General features: G+C 33.6%; 1 protein-coding gene across 1 annotated transcript; it reads right to left on the bottom strand.

The window, feature by feature from the left end:
* Positions 1–950: 950 nt before the first annotated feature.
* Positions 951–18,369, bottom strand: LOC134237059 (neuronal acetylcholine receptor subunit alpha-4-like; the record flags this gene model as incomplete). The annotated part of the gene is made up of 4 exons (XM_062719143.1): positions 17,353–18,369; positions 3,118–3,355; positions 2,539–2,643; positions 951–1,008 (listed from the first exon to the last, which is right to left on the bottom strand). Coding segments are annotated over exons 1-4 (1,418 nt in total), but the record flags the coding sequence as incomplete, so codon positions are not given.
* Positions 18,370–20,541: the final 2,172 nt, after the last annotated feature.

Raw genomic sequence — 20,541 nt, forward strand, 5'->3', positions numbered from 1 at the left:
ATATGGACACAGTGACATTACTTTTGGATCAACCCTCGTATATATCACGTATTTAAGGATGATTTTATAGCAACCCAAGTTACATGTATACTGAATAATAGTATAGCAACTCAGTATAGCTTGGGTTGCTATTTAATTCATTCGTTACTTAATTTTGTTTTCTATTCTATTTTTATATTATTATTATTATTATCTATTATATTATTCTAGATCTATTTCTATTTTGTATTCTAGCCTCCCATTGGTTATTATCAAAATAGGAACGCAAAGTTGTATCTGTATAACCTGGTTTGTTATGGGGACACACACCTTTGACAAACAGCTGAATCATCTGTATTTATGCAATCCTCTTAATTCCAGTCCTCGGGATTCATGATAAATTCCAGGTTTAGTAAATGTACCTTCAAACAGTAACTCGATCTTTCCACCGGTAAAGAATCATCAAGACTGCTATATATGTGTCAGTTGTTTTATTGAGAGGAAAATTTGAACTAATAAAACGCAACCACAGTGCATGGTTTAATGATTTTAAGATTAAATTATAAGGAATTTTAAAATCAAATTATAAGGAATGCCTCTAATTCTTTGCTAAATTATTCGAGTCTAACTTTGTCTGGGTCAGATTATGTTTTTATAATCCGCAAAGCGGATTATAAATCATAAATTGACCCAAACCAGGTTATACTCGAATACAGTTATTTGGCCAAGAAGTCATTTCTTAATTATTATTTAATTTTCAATCATTGAGAACGAAAAACAAGTCAATTCCCCCCCTTACAAATGCCTTAAAATTGTTCCTATTTAAAATGTATCAACGTCAAGCGGATTGATATCTTTTTGACGTAAGTCATTGTGACTAAGGCAACCCAGGTTATACAATGTAGATTAAATTTTTTATCCAAAAGAATGATGCGTTACAACCAAAATGAAATTATATAAATTTAACGCACCTGTCACATCTATTTTGACGTTGTTTGCTGTGAGATTTCTTAGTAAAGCATACGGGATCTAAATAAAAAAAGGCATAAAATCAGTACACATGCATTTTAAGACAAATGTATTATTTTTACGATAACATGTGTTTTATTTAATAAGTTCATGTTCCTTTCTTTCACTCAAACCAACATCAGTGGTACATGAGGTACAGTATATAAATTAGTCGTCATAATTGTGAGAAAAATAAACAGAAACAATAAAACGAACAGGACAGGACTTATGTTATTTGCCAAGTTTTGCCAGCGCACAGATGACATCAAAATTATCCCTCTTGAAATGTTCTAAGATTTACTTTAATTTCAGCTCTGCACATGTTTGAGAGATCAAAATTTGGATCAGATGCCATGGAGGAGTAGGCATAACCTGAAGATCAGTCACACCTTGTGATTCTTGTCATTCATGGTCAAGCAAACGGAAAATCAATAGACAACAAAACTCGGAGAAGGAAAATAACCTAAAAATGTATATGAATCACTTTTTTAAACAATCATTTACAATATATCAAGAAATGTTGTTGATATTTTTGTTTATTAACTAATGCGCCAGTTACTTGCCTCTTTCTAGGATGTAGGACAGTATCACAATAGAAGTTCAAACAGAAATTGATTACAAGTAAAAACTAGAGGTGCTGTGAGCAATGAGCTCACTAAATAATACCCCCGCCTCCCATATGAATATAATGGCAGTATCCACGTTTTGCTCTGGAAAATATATGTCAGATCAAAAGGTAAAGTAGGAGGTGCACAATGGCAATATGTAATAAAGATTCTGTGAAAGTTTCATTAAATTTCCTTCGGTGGTATGAGAGGAGTTGTGGATAAGAGATGGGTACCCCAAAGCGTAACAGACGGACGGACGGACGGACATACCGACTACTATATACCCTCCCACTTTTCAAGCGGAGGGTATAATAACTAATATGACATTTATGTTCCTGCAAAGATGATTTGAAAATCCCCCTCATCTTCCTGTGGTTTGATTTGAACAAAATTGAATCTACACTGCCTGAAGATGCTTCCATATAATATGAATAATAACATTTTGCAGTTCTTGTGTGAAAGATTATATATTCCTTTCTAAAACTTTTATTGTCCATTGTTGCCCAATGCTACCCGTTTGGGTCATCATAAAAACAAATTTGATTCTTCACTTCTGCAGAATGCTTCCATATATAAATATGAACAATCAAGGCTTTGCTGTTCTTTTAAAAAAAAGAAAAGATTTTGTTTCTTTTAGATTTAAAACAGACCATCCATGGTGGCCTTCGAGCCCTGGTGGTTGCAATTTTGACAAATTCAAATCTTCACTAGCCCAGAATGCTTCCAAATTAAACTGACATCATGGCTTTGTTGTTCGTGAGAGTTTGAAAATATTGAATCAACAGTTACTGATGTTTGATCCCATATAAATATGAGTGTTCATGGTTTTACTGTTATTTAAAGGATTTTTCTTTAATAGGTAATCAAATTCAGCGGGATCTACCGTAACATTTGTCTTTTCCTTGAACACCTTCTACACAATATGTAGCCAGTTTACACTCACATTTGTAAACCTCTGTGGACACAAACGGCTTTTGTGGGCATCCATTAGTAGAACATTCTACGAAATCAAGATTATGAGAAACTGCATTTATCACTGGACAAAATCCTGTAAATATAAAGCATTTTTGTTTATAAAGTGAAATTGAAAAATTTCTGATAAATCCTTGAGGGTAAAAAGTCACGTACAGAGAGAAAATCGGTAAGAGTTAAGGACATACGCAAGGTACCTTACCTACTGATAATTTTTCAAGATTACAGTGCCATCAGATATATATAGACAAAAATCAGCATGCATTATCGGAGGTTTTTAGAAGATATCAAATTATGAAAAATTTTGCAAAAAAAAAAAAAAAAAACAAAAAAAAGAAAAAAAAAAAAAAAAAGAACCATAAATTCCAGATTTTTCCCCATCAAAAGTGTTTAATTCTATATCAAAGTACAGCAAATGCATTTGTAACGAGAGAAATTATCTCGATACAAATTGAAATTCATATGATTATTTAAGAATGCAATGACGTAGAACTGGTGTTGGCATTCATTAAATGCTGTTTTCTCGCTCAATTAATTGTGACACTGATACCTTCCAAAGTTAATGCTTGATTGGAGCAGATTTCCCCAAGCTGTTCCTTATTTGACTCAATGGGAGCGCAATGGTAGTCAGGTGCTGGCTCTTTGCAGTTCTTCATTAATCGCCTTTTGTCCCATTCTGTTTGGTTTTTTGGACACGAATCCACCGAGTGAAAACTCAACTGAGCAGCTGTAATTTTAAGAACAATAACGACACCTATATAAGATATTAAAAAGAGCATCATTTTCCACTAATTAGCATAATTATCAACAAATACACCGAATTCAAAAATATTGGTTTCGGTTCTACTTTCGGTTTAGCTCTTAATTTAGTGACATTTAAATTCATTGTTCTTTAATGATTTTGTTGTGTGATAATACCATGTCAAATAGACAAATATACGAGGGTTGTCTGGTAAAATCTTGGACAGTTTGTCTCTTGTAAATAATAATCATCACTGCGTTCTGAAATTTTCACTACTCCTTAGTACATATTTTCTAAATAAACATAGCAATTTTCAAATAGATATATGCATAAATAACGAATTATGTGATTTTATGTTATATATTGTGTTGTGTCGCCTTACGGCGCAAAGATGATAACGCCAAAGCGTCTAAAACAGCGTCACGTTTCATCTTTGCGCTAAAAATAAGGTGTGATAAGTCCCACTTAATTTCGGAATTTCATTGATGCACATACTTTAGTCTCCATAAACAATTGATGAACCAATCTGGCACAAACTTGCAATCTTCTGAGGATTTATTAGTAAGTTATGGAAAATATTTCCACCATCATTCAATTAATAGACAATCTTATATAGACGGTCAACAGTGACAGCGTCTTTTGCTATTACGATAGCACTTTGTCCGTATGTTTTGTACTATCTGGGAATTGATCAAGAAAGACTTTACAAAGAAAACTACCATTTCATTTGTATACTAAAGATCTGGTAATTTTGGGTGGATTATTTTTCTTCTGTATTCATTTAAAGTTTCTTACAGCGTTATTACACCATCTAAATCAAAGCAAACTGCTCTCCGGTGCTCCGTAACGTTATCAAATGTCACCATTTTTCGTGTGATGTATTAACCACTTTCTCAATTATGCTCAGAAAACTGCAAAAAATTAACCAAATGCCTTGAAATTTTTAAAAAGACGACAAAATAAATTGTGGAATCGAATAAGGATAATTTCCCCCTAATCTTTTCTATTTATATCTTTTATTGCAAATCAATACTCGTGTATTCTCTAATAAAACCTTCGTGTTTTGACCGTGCGCCGTAGGACCTTACCTTGTGCACATTCAAGCATAATAAAATCTTTATTTTTGTCTTTATTTTATCCAAAAAATTATGATGCACTTAAATATTACAAATAAATATTCACTGAAAATTTCAGCTTAATGCGTCCATTATTTTTTGAGAAAAACGCTTTGTCCACGATTTTACCGGACAACCCTCGTATATTGGGCAAGCAGGCAATCAGTATTTCTTTGGAAAAAAAAGAAATCTATACGCATATACTTTAAAATAACGAGGCCTAGTCTAATTATTTCTGCCCTAGCGATTTTGATAATTATTATGTTCCCCAAACGGAGTTTGGGAACATATTGTTTTTACTCTGTTTCTTATTATGTTCCCCAAACGAAGTTGGGGAACATATTGTTTTTACTCTGTTTCTTATTATTATGTTCCCCAAACGAAGTTGGGGAACATATTGTTTTTACTCTGTTTCTTATTATTATTATTATTATTATTTTTCTTCTTCTTCTTCTTCCTGGGTACTTTTTTGTCCGGGAATGATCTTGTAAACTGTTCATCCGATGTAGGTAAAACCTTTATAGGGTCAGTAGACATGTTATGTAGATTTGCGGAATCAAGGTCAATTTGCGCGCACGTGCTTGCAAGAGCGCGCACGTGCAATAGGTGAAATGACCAATATAATAGATTTAGCTTAAATTTTTCTATTTTTTGATGAAATGCTTTGAAACTCATAATATGAAGATATATTACTGGTATACATATGATGACATGATCAAAATAGCAAGATCTCACGCGCATGCACGTGCACTTCGCTCTGATTGGCTGAAACTAAAGTCTCAATATCTTTCTTGTTTTTTGACAAAATCCTTTGAAATTTTGAACATAGTCATACACTATGAAGATCTACAGCATGATATATAAGGATTATCATGAAAGCATGCGAATGCACGTGTGCTGCAATCTGATTGGCTGAAACTTTAAATGACTATATCTTGCTAAGTTCTCAACGAAATGGGATGAAATTTAGAATATGAATAGGTATAATGGATTCCTACATTATGGTACAATCAAAATTGAATACAAGGACATGCATGCATGCACGTGCGCATGCGCAATACGTAAAATCACTAATGTATTTAAAAACAGTGACATTTATATTTTTATGATATTTTTATTATTCCTCACGATATAAAGATATGTTAATAGTTTGGACAACATGCCATGATCATCCTGTATGTGCATGCATGTGCGTGCGCGTATATGATATGCAGTTGATATCACTAGTTTTTATATTTCTTTGATAAAATCCTTTGATACTGAGGATATTTCAAGAAAGTCTTACAGGAAAATGGCACAAAAAGGGAGTTGGGGAGCGTTTGGGGAACATCTGTAACGGTCCCCGTTACAATTAGAACTAGTTATTATTATTTTTCTTCTTCTTCTTCTTCCTGGAACTTTTTTGTCCGGGAATGATCTTGTAAACTGTTCGTCCGATGTAGGTAAAACCTTTTTAGGGTTAGTAGACATGTTATGTAGATTTGCGGAATCAAGGTCATTTTGCGCGCACGTGCTTGCAAGAGCGTGCACGTGCAACACGTGAAATGACCAATATAATAGATATAGCCACAACTGTTCTATTTTTAGATGAAATGCTTTGAAACTCATAATGTGAGGATATATTAGTAGTATAGACATGACGACATGGTGAAAATAGCAAGATCTCACGCGCATGCACGTGCACTTCGCTCTGATTGGCTGCAACTAAAGTCTCAATATCTTTCTTGTTTTTTGACGAAATCCTTTGAAATTTTAAATATAGGCATGCATTAGGATATCCTACAATAAGATATATAGCAATTATTTTGAAAACGCGTGCATGCACGTGCGCTGCAATCTGATTGGCTTATGCTTTAAATAGCTATAACTCCCTCGGTTTTCAACCAAACAGGATGGGATTTGGAACATGGATAGATATAATAGACTTCTACAAGAAGACATGGTCACCATGCACATGCATACACGTGCGCTGCAATCTGATTGGCTGAAACTTTGAACAGCTATAACTCCCTTGGTTTTCAACCAAACGGGGTGGGATTTAGAACATAGATAGATGTAATGGACAAGAAAGTATGGTCGCCATGCTCATGTGAGCACGTGCGTGCACGTGAAATGAATAAAATCAAAAATACACTTGAATTAGCGTATTTTTAATACGTTTGGATTAAATACTTTGATATTTAGTATATTAAAATCTATAGATTGTAAAGACAAGATTGTATGGTCATTACGCACATGCATTCACGTGCGCACGCGTGCAATGCTAAAATTTGAATGAAATTGGTACACTTCTGGGTAAACGTTGTTAAAGTCTCAAATGCGTAGAGTTTGTCTTATTTAATGAAGCTTATAGGGAATATGGCACCAAATGGGAGTTGGGGAGCGTTTGGGGAACATCTGTAACGGTCCCCGTTACAATTAGCACTAGTTATTATTATGTTCCCCAAACGGAGTTTGGGAACATATTGTTTTTACTCGGTTTCTTATTATTATTATTATTTTTTTTCTTATTTGTTCTCCGGTACTTTTTTGTCCGCGAGTGTTCTCAGAAACTGTTCACCCAACTGAGCTAAAACCTTTTTAGGGTTAATAGGTGTGTAGTGTAGGTGTGCGGAACGAAGGTCATTTTGCGCGCATACGACTGCACGTGCGTGCGCGTGCAACACGTGAAATGACTGATATATTTAATAAAGCCACAACTTTTTACATTTTTTTAATGAATTGATTTGAAACTTATTATATAAGGATATATTACAAGTGTAGATAATATGACACTGTCAAATTAGCACGAACTCGCGCGCATGCACGTGCACTTCGCTCTGATTGGCTGAAACAAAAATCTCAATATCTTTTTTGTTTTTTGACAAAATGCTTTGAAATTTAGAACATAGTCATGTATTATAATATCCTACAACATGATATATAAAAATTTTCATGAAATCACGTGAATGCGCATGCGCGTCAATCTGATTGGCTGTAAATTTAAATGGCTTTATCTCCTTTGTTTTTTGATGAAATGCTTTGAAATTTAGAATGTAGTCATGAATTAAGATATCCTGCAATATCATATACAAAAAAAAAATCAAGAAATCACGCGCATGAACGTGTGCTGCAATCTGATTGGCTGAAACTTGAAAGGGCTATATCTCCTTTGCTTTTTGAAGAAATGTTTTGAAATTTAAAACATAGTCATTCATTAGGATGTCCTACAATACGATAACGAAAAAAAAAAATTATGAAATCACGCGCATGCACGTGTGCTGCAATCTGATTGGCTGAAACTTGAAATGGCTATTAATCCCTTGTTTTTCAACCAAACAGGATGGAATTTAGAATATAGATAGATATAAGGGACTCCTACAAGATGGTTTGGTTATCATGCACGTGTACGCACGTGCGTGCATTTAGAACTAGTGATAATAAAAATACACTTGAATGAGTGATTTTTTAATACTTTTGGACTAAATTCTTTCAAATATAGTATATCAAAATATTTATGAATTGTGTACAAAAATGATATAGTCATTACGCACCTGCATTCACATGCGCGCGGGTGCGATTAACATTTGAAAATAATTGGTATCCTCAAAGGGAAACGTTGTTAAAGTCATAAATGCATAGAGTTTGTCTTATTTAATGAAGCTTACAGGGAATATGGCACCAAAGGGGAGTTGGGGAGCGTTTGGGGGAACATCTGTAACGGTTCCCGTTACAATTAGCACTAGTTATTCTTTTTTCTTCTTATTTCTTCTCCGGACTTTTTTTGTCCGCGAGTGTTCTCAGAAACTGTTCACCCAACTAAGCTAAAACCTTTTTAGGGTTAATAGGTGTGTAGTGTAGGTGTGCGGAACAAAGGTCATTTTGCGCGCATACGCATGCACGTGCGTGCGCGTGATATGAATGAAATGACTGATTTACTTAATATTAGTATAACTTTTACATTTTTTAATGAAATGATTTGAAACTCATTATATAAAGATATATTAATAGTGTAGATAATGTGACACTGTCAAATTAGCACAAACTCACGTGCATGCACGTGCGCTTCGCTCTGATTGGCTGAAACAAAAATCTCAATATCTTTTCTGTTTTTTGACGAAATGCTATGAAATTTAAAACTTAGACATACTTTAGGATGTTATATATATATGTCTTACAATATGATATATAGCAATTGTCATGAAATTACGCGCATGCACGTGTGCTGCAATCTGATTGGCTAAAACTTTAAATGGCTATAACTCCATTGTTTTTGAACCAAACAGCATGGGATTTAGAACATAGACAGACATAATGGACTCCTAGAAGAAGGTGTGGTCATCATGAACATGCTTGCATGTGCATGAACGTGCGCTTCGCTCTGATTGGCTGAAACAAAATTCTCAATATCTTTTTTGTTTTTTGACGAAATGCTTTGAAATTTAAAACATAGGCATGCTTTAGGAAATCCTACAATATGATATATAATAATTTTCATCAAATCACGCGCATGCACGTGCACTGCAATCTGATTGGCTTAAACTTTAAATGGCTATAACTCCCTTGGTTTTCAACCAAACAGGATGGGATTCAGAACATAAATAGATATTATAGACTCCTACAAAAGGGTATGATCATGATGCACATGCATGCACGTGCGTGCACGTGAAAGGAGAAAAATTACAAATACACTAGATTAAACATTTTTTTGGATTAAATGTTGTAATATTTAGTATATTTAGTATATTAAAATATATGAATAGTGTAGACAAGATGATATGGTCATTATGCACATGCATTCAAATGCACATGCGTGCAATGCTGAAATTGATTACTTCTGCGAAAACCTTGTTAAAATGTTATATGTATCGCGTTTGTCTTATTTAATGAAGCTTCGGGGAATATGGCACAAAAGGGAGCTGGGGAGCGTTTGGGGAACATCTGTAACGGTTCCCGTTACAATTAGCCCTAGTTATTATTCTTTTTTCTTCTTATTTCTTCTCCGGTACTTTTTTGTCCGGAAGTGTTCTCAGAAACTGTTCACCAAACTAAGTTAAAACCTTTTTAGGGTTAATGGGTGTGTAGTGTAGGTGTGCGGAACGAAGGTCATTTTGCGCGCATACGCCTGCACGTGCGGGCGCGTGAAGTGAGTGAAATGACTGATATACTTAATATGGCCATAACTTTTACATTTTTTGATGAAATGCTTTGAAACTCATTACATAATGATATATTAATAGTGTTAATAGATGACACTGTCAAATTAGCACGAACTCACGCGCGTGCACGTGAGCTTCGCTCTGATTGGCTGAAACAAAAATCTCAATATCTCTTTTGTTTTTTGACGAAATGCTTTGAAACTTTAAACATAGTCATGAACTAGGATATTCTACAATATGGTATAAAAAAAATTTCAAGAAATCACGCGCATGCACGTGTGCTGCAATCTGATTGGCTGAAACTTTAAAAGGCTATATCTCCTTTGTTTTTTGATGAAACGCTTTGAAATTTAAAACATAGTCATACTTTAGTATACCCTGCAATATGATATACAGAAAAATTAAAGAAATCACGCGCATGCACGTGTGCTGCATTCTGATTGGATGAAACTTTAAATGGCTACATCCCCTTTGTTTTATGACGAAATGCTTTGAAATTTAAAACATAGTTTTACATTAGGATATCCTGCAATATGATATACAAAAAAATTCATGAAATCACGAGCATGCACGTGTGCTGCAATCTGATTGGCTGAAACTTGAAATGGCTATAACTCTCTTGTTTTTCAACCAAACAGGATGGGATTCAGAACATAGATAAATATAACAAACTCCTACAAGAAGGTATGGTCATCATGCACGTGCACGCACGTGCGTGCATTTGGAACGAGTGAAATTAAAAATACACTTAAATGAGTGATTTTTAATACTTTTGGACTAAATGCTTTGATATATAGTATTTTTAAATATATAGATAGTGTAGACAAGATGATATGATCATTACGCACATGCATTCACATGCGCACGCCTGCAATGTTAAACTTTGAATATAATTGGTATACCTCTGGGAAAACGTTGTTAAAGTCAAAAATGCACAGATGTTGTCTTATTTAATAAGACTTACATGGAATATGGCACCAAAAGGGAGTTGGGGAGCGTTTGGGGAACATCTGTAACGGTTCCCGTTACAATTAGCACTAGTTTTTTTTAATATTTATTTTTTTACTCTTTTATTTATTGTTTTAAGATTTAAAAATCGAATGTTTACCTTTCCAATTTTTTAGGGTCTATCTCAAAAGTTGTCAATTTTACTATTGGACCCATGGGAATTTGTTGGAAAGCGCCAAATTATCACATTTGTTCCGTATTTTATGTATTTCTGCCTTAGAGATTTCTTTTTCATTCAAGTGGATGAAGGTTATTGTAAAATATCACCAAATTGTGAAATTAAGAAAATACCATCTATAGGTTGGACTAGGAATTAATTACTAAATTCATATTTTCAAAGCCCAAGAATACCTCTAAAATTGCCATAATACGGTTTAAATACTTTTCAGTGCCGATGAATTATGGATGCATATGATTTTTTTTGCGGGGGGGGGGGGGGTTTAAAAAAAGCAATGTTTAGATTGCTATGTTATTTCTTTGAATATTCTGTCATCAGTTTTTAGTATAATATCCATGGACGTCTTGATCATAAAAGCGAGTTATGCGAAATGCCTACTTTGAATGAGGCTTTAGAATCTCTGTAACTTCAATTTACGTAAGTGAGTAGCACGCCTGGATTTAAAAAAATAATCGTATTCAGAGCAAGCTCTTGGGTAACAAATAAGCTGAGGGACATAAATACCAAAGCAGGACAAAGTGGAATACTACTCCATAAACGAGAAAAGTAAACGATGGAAAAGCTTAAATGTTTTCGTTTTTTTTTTTGTCGATATTTATCATTGTTTACCAGAAATTATGTAAGACTCACATCAATTGGACATCGGGTCCTCCTTGATTAAAATAAAGCACATTTAAGTTTTTGATTCACTTAACTTTTTAAAAAATACTAAAAAGTTTATAAACCGCACGAGAACACAACTGTGACATTGTAAGAAAGGTTATGGGCGTATAAAAAAATCACAAGCATAATGAAAGCATTCACCCAATTCATCTGCAAATCCAGTTTGAGTGCAAGTCGGGGTAAACCTATTACAAGTACTCTTATATAAAACACATTAAAAGAAATAGCTAACCCTTGCTTCAGAAAAATAAAATAATTCTTGGTTTTATTAGATTTATTAAGAATGGCGTTAAACCTAAATCCCATTTTTATCGCATCTCGTAAAAGTAAAAAAGAAATTAATAAGTTTAATATAAGAACTCAAATGCCACAAAATGTAAAAAAAAAAATTATATCTTGATGTATAAGATTTATCAAAGTTTTTACTCATATGGGGAAAACTATACTTCATTTTGTCACGAAGTGTGGAAGGTTGATCTTCACTGTCACGCATGTATTGGATGGAGAATTTTTGAAGAATTGACAAGCATTGGATTATTTCCCTTCGCATACATTGGGCAAATTCGAAGAAAAAATCAATTATTATCCAATGTAATTCGCACTTTCGGCCTGCTCTGCAAAACTATTGAGGTTTTCTTAATGTCTTAATTTGAAATGAAAGATATCACATAGATATCTCACATTAGGTTTATAATTAGATGTTGTACAGGCCACACTTGTAGATGATAAGTACGACCAACAGCAAAATTTTTTGAGAGATGACTTCAGCTTTATCACCGTCAACTTTCCTTAATTTTGTAGTCATATTCCGCGTACGCCTGCAAATGATGTTTATGTCTTCCAAATTATTCGCTTTATTTTATTTATATTTTACATGAACAAATATATCAACAGTCTCGTTTAAAGTCATCATTTTGTAGGTTCTATGTTCGATACAATGACCTTGTCAGCAAAATACGATTTATCAATAAGTCAAAAACTGACCGACGTTTTTCATACTATAAATATTAGGCCAATATACACACACTAAATTGTTAATGTATTTCCGTTGTTTCCCGATCATAAAAAGGAACACAATGTGGTTGTGACCTGTCGGCAGGGGATGTTCACTCCTCCATGGCAACTGACCACAGTTCTTTAATGTTTTGGAGGTCCGTGTTTGCTCTGCTATTTTGTTATGTTAACTGGACTTTTGAGTTTGAATACTGTTCGCTTAATTTCTCCATATATTCCATAAAAATGAAATCAAGAAGAATTCATGAAAGGAACAATTATTCAGTTTCAAATTACAAAAAAAGAGGATGAAATATCTTGTGCAGTTATCTGTGATAAAGCATTATAAGTTAGGTAAGTTGATTTCTTAAAAAAATTACCGGTACCTAAAACGCATGCGTTTATCTCGTGCGACTCCAAGTCTGATGTCAGTGGGCGTGGATTTTTGAAATTGACATGGGAGGCCTCTTTGAATCTATAAGACAACATTTTTAGATTCTATCTAAGGTACAGTTTGGTCTGTATTGTTCCCTAAAATTTTACTGCTCTCAAAAATAATGAAATTGGCTTCAAAATGAGTTGAATAGATGGTTATGATAAATTATTAAAGAATATGGCATGACGGGTGACCATTCTGGAAATATAACGTAATTAAAATGGTACACTTTAAAAGTTGTTTTGCAGAAAAGCCTCAAAATGACTCAGTTCTGTGGTTAATTTCCCTTAGAAAATAATGCCCACAGCCGTCGCCCGCTTCAATATGTGGATATATTGTTTTAAATGCTTTGAAAAAATCACATATTTTCAGAATATATGTATTCTGAAAGAAAATTCCACTGAAAATTGAGCCTTCTGCAACCTTTGAGAAAGTACGGGAAAATGCCCAAGTTCATGACGTTACAATCAGCATTTAGAAAATCATATTTAAAAAAAATCGATTTCTAGGTTAAAACGACATGGAAATTCAATAATTCAACATGAATGAGTTTTAATTTATTACATCATTCCCAAACTTTAGAAAAATACAGTGCCACATTTGTATTGAATCTGAATCTTGTACAATTTTATTTTACAATGAAATGGTAATATAGTGAATCCTTGTCTAGTTTGTTGAGTAATACTTATTATTACAATTACGACTACTCATTATGTTGTTTAGTATAGGCATTTACTGTATGAAAAAATATTATAATTAATGATGCGTCTTCACTCTGCATTTATTTGCAAAATGCGGCAAACATTTATGACGTCAACTTTAGCGCTCGTTTTCTCGATAACGTCATAATGCAGATAAGGGTGGTTTTCGCTTGACGGTCATCATTTTATTGAACAAAGTCAAAAGGATCGGACACAAGTTTAGTAACTTAAATAATCCTTTAAACAGGTTAGTATATGCTGACTTCAAAACACTGAATATTTTCTTTAGCAATGACGTCATATGTTTGTAATGACGTCACGAAAATGACGTAAACTTAAAATTTCCATGATTTGCACAGAAAAATGTATATTTTACGTCGATATTTTGAGTGAAAGTCACCGAGCGCAGATCTGATCAGGCTCAATATTTTGATATGTGTAGAATGATAATATCAATGAAATATGTAAATATTGTTCCTGAGCAAACTTGCGCTCTATAAATGTTAAAGCTAACATTGTTGAATTTTTGTCCATTTTGTCCTCTTTCTAAAAAATTACATAAAATCGAACTAGTTTGTGACTTCATAAAAACAAAAAATGTCAATAAACTACTTTGAAACTATAATATGATCTGTTAATTTATATTTCTCATACAATTTATGAAATTCAGCATATTTCAATAATTTTTCAAAATTTGACTTTTGTGGGGGCAAAGATATGCAATATACCGCATATAGTTCTTTTACACAGCAGCCTTTTGAACATGTATATCCCCATTTTTGAAATATCATTTTTTTTCAATCATTCTTTGCAAAATTTGAAAAAAGTGAAATTTAAAATGATGATGTAGGCTCAAAATCAATAAAAATAGATATCAAGTAAGTCTGTTTAAAAGAAAATTTAAAAGCCTTAATTAGGTCCATAAAAGCAATTAAGAATATCTTGTCTGTGTATGTACTAAATGACATGTAGATCCTATGGACAGAGTGCAAAGTGTTAATTTCCATTAATAATGTATATTAAATGCTTTGTATGCACAATGACACTATAACAAATAAATATATTTTCAGTCATCCAAAAAGATATTATTTCAATAGACAAGTAATAATCAGAATTTTATATTGGTGTGTAAAATTAAAACCGGATCCGTAAAAGTGGACCTTCCTTAAAAGAGGGTCAGGTGAAAAATATTTATATATATTCAATTATCCATGGAAAGGTCTTATCACAAAGAATACACATGAAAACCGAAGTACAGACTGTTTAGAAGTTATGGCCAAAATAAATTTTGTCAAACTCATAGGTCAAAGTCAAGGGGTACTTAAGAAAGGCTTTATCACAAAAAAACGTACAAGTAAATTATAAGTGCCAAAGCTTCAACCAATCAAAAGTTTCGGGTAATGTAAAAGTTTTGCGGACAAAAAGACAAACAGACAGACTGATAGGGCTAAAAATATACCATACGATAAAGGGGTATATAAATACGGAGATTATATCCCCCCAATATGACCTATAAAACATTTGTAGTGTTTTTATCTCCGTCTGACTGTCTCAGTGTTCTTCCGCTGGATGTATTTTTCATCAGTGTTTACACAGGGAAGGTATCGTACTTGTTGTAAATGTATAAATCATCATATTTTGCATTTATTTCGAAATAACTTAACCGTCCTATGATGTTTAGAAACATAAATAAAAACCAGAGATTCGAAATATCATTCCAAGTAAAAATGTAATCTCCTTACTTTGTCCTTCATTAAAATACGTAAAACAAGCGAACATTTTCAGGAAATCAATGAAATTTAACTCTCCTTGTTTGACTATATTGATTCCCTGATCAATACCCTATTTGGATAACTAACAGTTAGTTTGTCAATTGACATAGGTAATTTTCATTCATGTTGGATTCAATAAAAATTAATTGCTTGAACTGTATCGAAACTCATTCAAATTGGTTGAAATCGATTTCTTGAAATCTTTTATTTACCTAAGTATTGGGATGCGAATTTCAGAACGCTACCTAGTTTTCAGATATCTGAATTTCTTTAATTAAGTTACTGCTAAAAGACATTTTACTTTCTATGAGAACTTAGGTTCCTGTGGACTGGAATTCTATCCCTCATCGATAGAAGCCCTCGTCTCCTTTAAGACTTCTCTTCTTAACAACCTTTTCATAACATTTTAGTGTATTAATATACTATAAAAGCACACATTTTCAAAAGTAATCCTATTCAATGTTTAGTAATGGAATAGTCTTTTGGTGGATTTTATTTCGTTGCTTTTTGTCAACACTGAATTAACGAAATCAAATCTCAAACGAATATTTCTGGTTTTACACCATGTAAGTCAATTTTTTTTTTTTAAATTCTAATATAATAATTTTAGCAATGCTTATCATTGAATAATAGGGCACACTAGGTCTCTGGGTGTCCCTCAATGATAAATGACTTTGAGTTTTAAAATAAAAAAAATTACTGTCACAGTGTAGTTTTTTGTATTCCAAATTTATTCCTTTTAATTGACCATGACATGATTACAACAAATTTACTCATTTCATATAATTTTATTATAAGGGGGGGGGGGATATCTTAGTTTCAGTTACATCTAGAAATTAAAAAAAGTCTACGTTTGAAACCCGTTTCATATAATTTTCATAATTTGACAAAAAATAAAAATCTTCTATCAATAAGTAATGAATGTAAGCACGTATTTATAAAGGAACTATAAAAGAATGACCCATTCTGTTTTTTGGCACTGCATTGTATACGAGGTTTAACGTTAGGCAAAAAGCACACGTCGGGCGTAACTAAACGACAGAATACATTTACATCTCCATTGCCTCTGACCCCCATCTGATGATACTAGAGGTCCATGTTTGCATTTCTCCCAATTTGAAATGTTTTGATGGACATTTGAACTTAATAATTATTCGTTGTTTCAGTTGGTTTGATACTCAAGAGTAGTCTCTATGTATGAACAATATCTAAAAAGGTAAGTTATTAACGAACAAGTTGATGAAATAAAAATACCAACAGTCTCGTTTTAAATCATCATTTCGTAAGTTATATAATCGATACAAAGACCTTGTCAGAAATAAGTCTATTAAGTCAAATACTGACGATACAAATTATTTTCAGAAAGTGTTTCCATACAAATTGTTACTCCATTTTATACACATTGAATTCTCCACAGATTTTTTTCCTGAGCATGACAAGGAGCACACGACGGGTGGGTAGGTCGGCAGGGATGCCTTTCCTCCATGTCATCTGCCTCCTCTTATGTTTTGGAGGCCCGTGTTTGCTCTTCTCCTGATTTTTATTGTTTGATTTGACTTCTTAGCTTGAATACTTTTCGATACCTCCGTGTGCTTCATTTTCATTTAGTTTAGCCAAAAATAATACAATTTTCTGAATGAATACTACACGCAGTTTTTTTCCCTTTTTTTTTTATATATTGTTATATTTCAAATAATCTTTAAAGAATATTTCAGGCGAACTTTAAAAAAAATGGCTGTTTGCCTTCTCCCAAATGAGGAAACAAAACAGAAATTTATTTTCCAGAATGCATACAAAAATAAATCCTTCCAGGAGGTACAAAAAAGTCTTCAGTCTGACCATTTTAGCCAGTCGGTCGGGAGGGCAGCCATTTTTTTAAAACATGGCTCAAGTTGAAAGTTATTTTGGGCACAACTAAACTGAATTTGGATAAATTGTGTCCTACATCATTCTTTTAGTAAATTGATTCTCTTGTAGCCTTTTCATCGGCAAAGAATTAACGCAAATAAAAGTAGGTTTGCAACAAAGAAATAAATTACAAAAAGGACAAAGAAGACAAAGTCAACATTGTTTGTCCCCACTGCATAATCTTCATAAACGGTTTCCAATTTTTGGTCTAACGTATTTTTCTCCTTAGTTTCTTTGTGCGAGGGAAATTTCATTTCTTCAACATTATCATCTCTTGTTTTTGTAGACCTGAATTTTGAAAGTTTTATGCACGTTTGCTGAATTCTTTTAAAATATTCCATCAAAGGGTTTGTTTTAGTATGATGGCAGTTAATGCTAAACGTTGTAGCAATTGTTATAAGGGTACTGTATATCAGCATAGCCATAAGGTACATACAGAACACAGAGGTAGTATTACTCGTTTGTGGCATTTTATCTGCCACTAAAGTCATATAGACAGCAAAGCTCAGAAGAACAGTCATTGCAAATGACATTCGTTCTCCACTTTCCACAGGAAGCTTGAAAACGATCACGTTAACAAAACCCAGAAAGACAACCGGAGCTACGACATTTATCATGTGAAACAACATTTTTCGCTCTAAGTTAATTGTAATCACCACACGCTCTATGTTTTTAGAATCCAAGTAATGTACCTCAGATTTTGTGTTTCCGAGATTCCATTCTCCGTTAGTTTCGAAATCCAATGTATCCACTTTTGCTGATCCCATTTTAAGTTTTGAAGAAGAAGTAAGAGTCGATAAATATATTTTGCAGTGGTGTATATCGTTAGGATAATATGCTATGTCTGAAGTACATGTTGTGGTAAAGACTTCCATGAAAAACAACCGAGCTTCCCCATTGCTCGAGAACTCAACTTCCTTCGTATCTGGATCCCCTTTGTAGATAAAAAACTTCTCGGCACAATTCAATAGGTAGAGATTTGGTGACCAGATTTTGCCAAGTGGTAGATTTAATTCTGTGATGTTTTTATTGGTTTGTGGGTCCCAAGATAGTAGTTCGTCATTCCACTTTAAAGCTATAGCTGTTACAACTGTCATATGTCCATCTACAACATTAAATTTGTTCAGAGCTTTTAGACTAACATCCATTTCTAGCTTGATTGTTTCACTTTGGTTTCTTTTTGGAATAATAGTCCTGGAATAAACTTGAAGTAATCCATCTGTTAAGTTCCTAACATCGTGGTAATCTTCACCAAAAGATCCCAAAAAAGAGCTGAAAATCACAAAATATACCAATACTGCTTTTAGATATGTCTTCATTTTATATCTTAAGATTTAGATACTTTTTTTCGTTTAGTCTTACAACACCTTATTTTAAACGGTTTATATTTCCACAGCTTAACACTGGACAATCGCACTTGTCAAAAGTTTCACTGGAAATATTTTTAAAGTTCACTACTCCTAGTATTATTTCTGGTACTTGAGTTGTCAGAATCAAAGAAAGCTATTTAAATGTAAATGTTCTGTGTTGAATCCATTTCCCACTGAACCGAATCACCTCCGAAGAAATGCGAAATATGATAAAGAATACGGGAATGTACGATGGCCGATATCAGCCTGTACATATTTCGACTGCTATTGAAATTTGTACATCAAAAATGTACATTGACATGTACATTTTGCAATGACAGTGCACACTTCGTGTTCTTAACTTTTTTCTGTACATGTACATTTTGCAATGACAGTGCACACTTTATGCTTTTCACTTTTGTCTGTACATGTACAAAATGGCAAAAAGGCAAATGTCAAAACGTGAACGGTTGAAACACATTTGCTTCTGATTACAACTCCTGGTTGGCGAAAAACGATTAAATATGATTTAAATTGGACAAGGCACTGAGAAGATTAATTTTGCGATAAAAAGGATGAGAAATATTAAAAGAAAATGTAAATATTCTTGTAAAAATTAAAACTAATGTTAAAATTTGTCTTCTTTTACTGAAAAATATTAAATTCCCATAGATTAAAACCACCCTCCACAAACATTTCTTGTACAATGAATTGCCCCCATCCAACCCAGAAAATGATGACTATATAGTTTACACTCCTTTTTGATCAAAAGTGAAGGGAAGTTGCAAAGGACGTTTTATGATCGAGTAAGATTCTAACCATAATATAACGTAAGATTAAATTGTGACCTCAACTGTTACCTTTGACCATCAATTGAAAAACTGTAAGTTGCAAGTGTTCAGTAATTAACCATAACACAATACTTTTTTGAAAAAAACAAAAGGTCTCCAGTGTTTTTGACTTTGCTACCCTTAAAACATCTTACAGGTGTATACCACGTCTACGTCCCACCCCTGAATTGTGTTATCATTGCTGGCATAGTGTTTTACAAAACAAATCTTGTTTTGATATTAATTGTTCAACTTTTCCCCGTTGTACACTTTTATTCATATTTAATGGTTTTTCGCCAACCAGGAATTGTAAGTAAGAGCATATGCGTTTCAATCGCTCACGTTTTGACATTTGCCTTTTTGCCATTTTGTACATGAACAGACAAAAATTAAGAGCACAAAGTGTGCACTGTCATTGCAAAATGTACGTGTACAGAAAAAGTTAAGAACACGAAGTGTGCACTGTCATTGCAAAATGTACATGTCAATGTACATTTTAGATGTACAAATTTTAAAAGCAGTCGGAATTTGTACAGGCTGATATCGGCCATCGTAGGAATGACGTGCAGGGTATGAAAATCGGTTATGGTGCTTAATGCCTAGGTCACATTTCCCGGCCGGTGGCCGTAGACCGGTGGTAATCGGTGGTATTCCGTGGTGTTAACGATGCCCCAACATTGGTCCACATCGGCCTAGTAGTCCTTAAAGTATCAGTCACATTATCCAGCGCCGGGTATACGATGGGCAACCAATGCGTTTTATGATAAAAATAGTGTGGTTGCCGGTTGGACTCACAAAGGTCCAGCGATGCATTGCTAATCATAAAACGATGTTCCAGGATAATCGGTTGATGTGTATTACATCGCTCATACATTGGTGAACATCTATCATACATTGGTCGACTACGGGCCAATGTTTGCTTGAACATCGACCAATGATCGGCCGTTATCTGTTTGAACACCACTCAATCCCCCGATGACCTCAGATTCAAAGGATATTGGACGATGTTCGGCCATACAGCAGCCGATGCATGAAAGATGTGTGAATGATGGGTTGCCGATGAGGAGCGATGTGAGGCATCGTTGGAGACATCGCTGAATTTTAAATACAAATTATTTCCTACCGATGACCCTACCGATTC

Source organism: Saccostrea cucullata, unplaced genomic scaffold (assembly GCF_032062105.1).
Source record: "Saccostrea cucullata isolate Sc308-1 unplaced genomic scaffold, CSIRO_AGI_Scuc_v1 ctg7970, whole genome shotgun sequence".
NCBI classification, from domain to species: domain Eukaryota; kingdom Metazoa; phylum Mollusca; class Bivalvia; order Ostreida; family Ostreidae; genus Saccostrea; species Saccostrea cuccullata.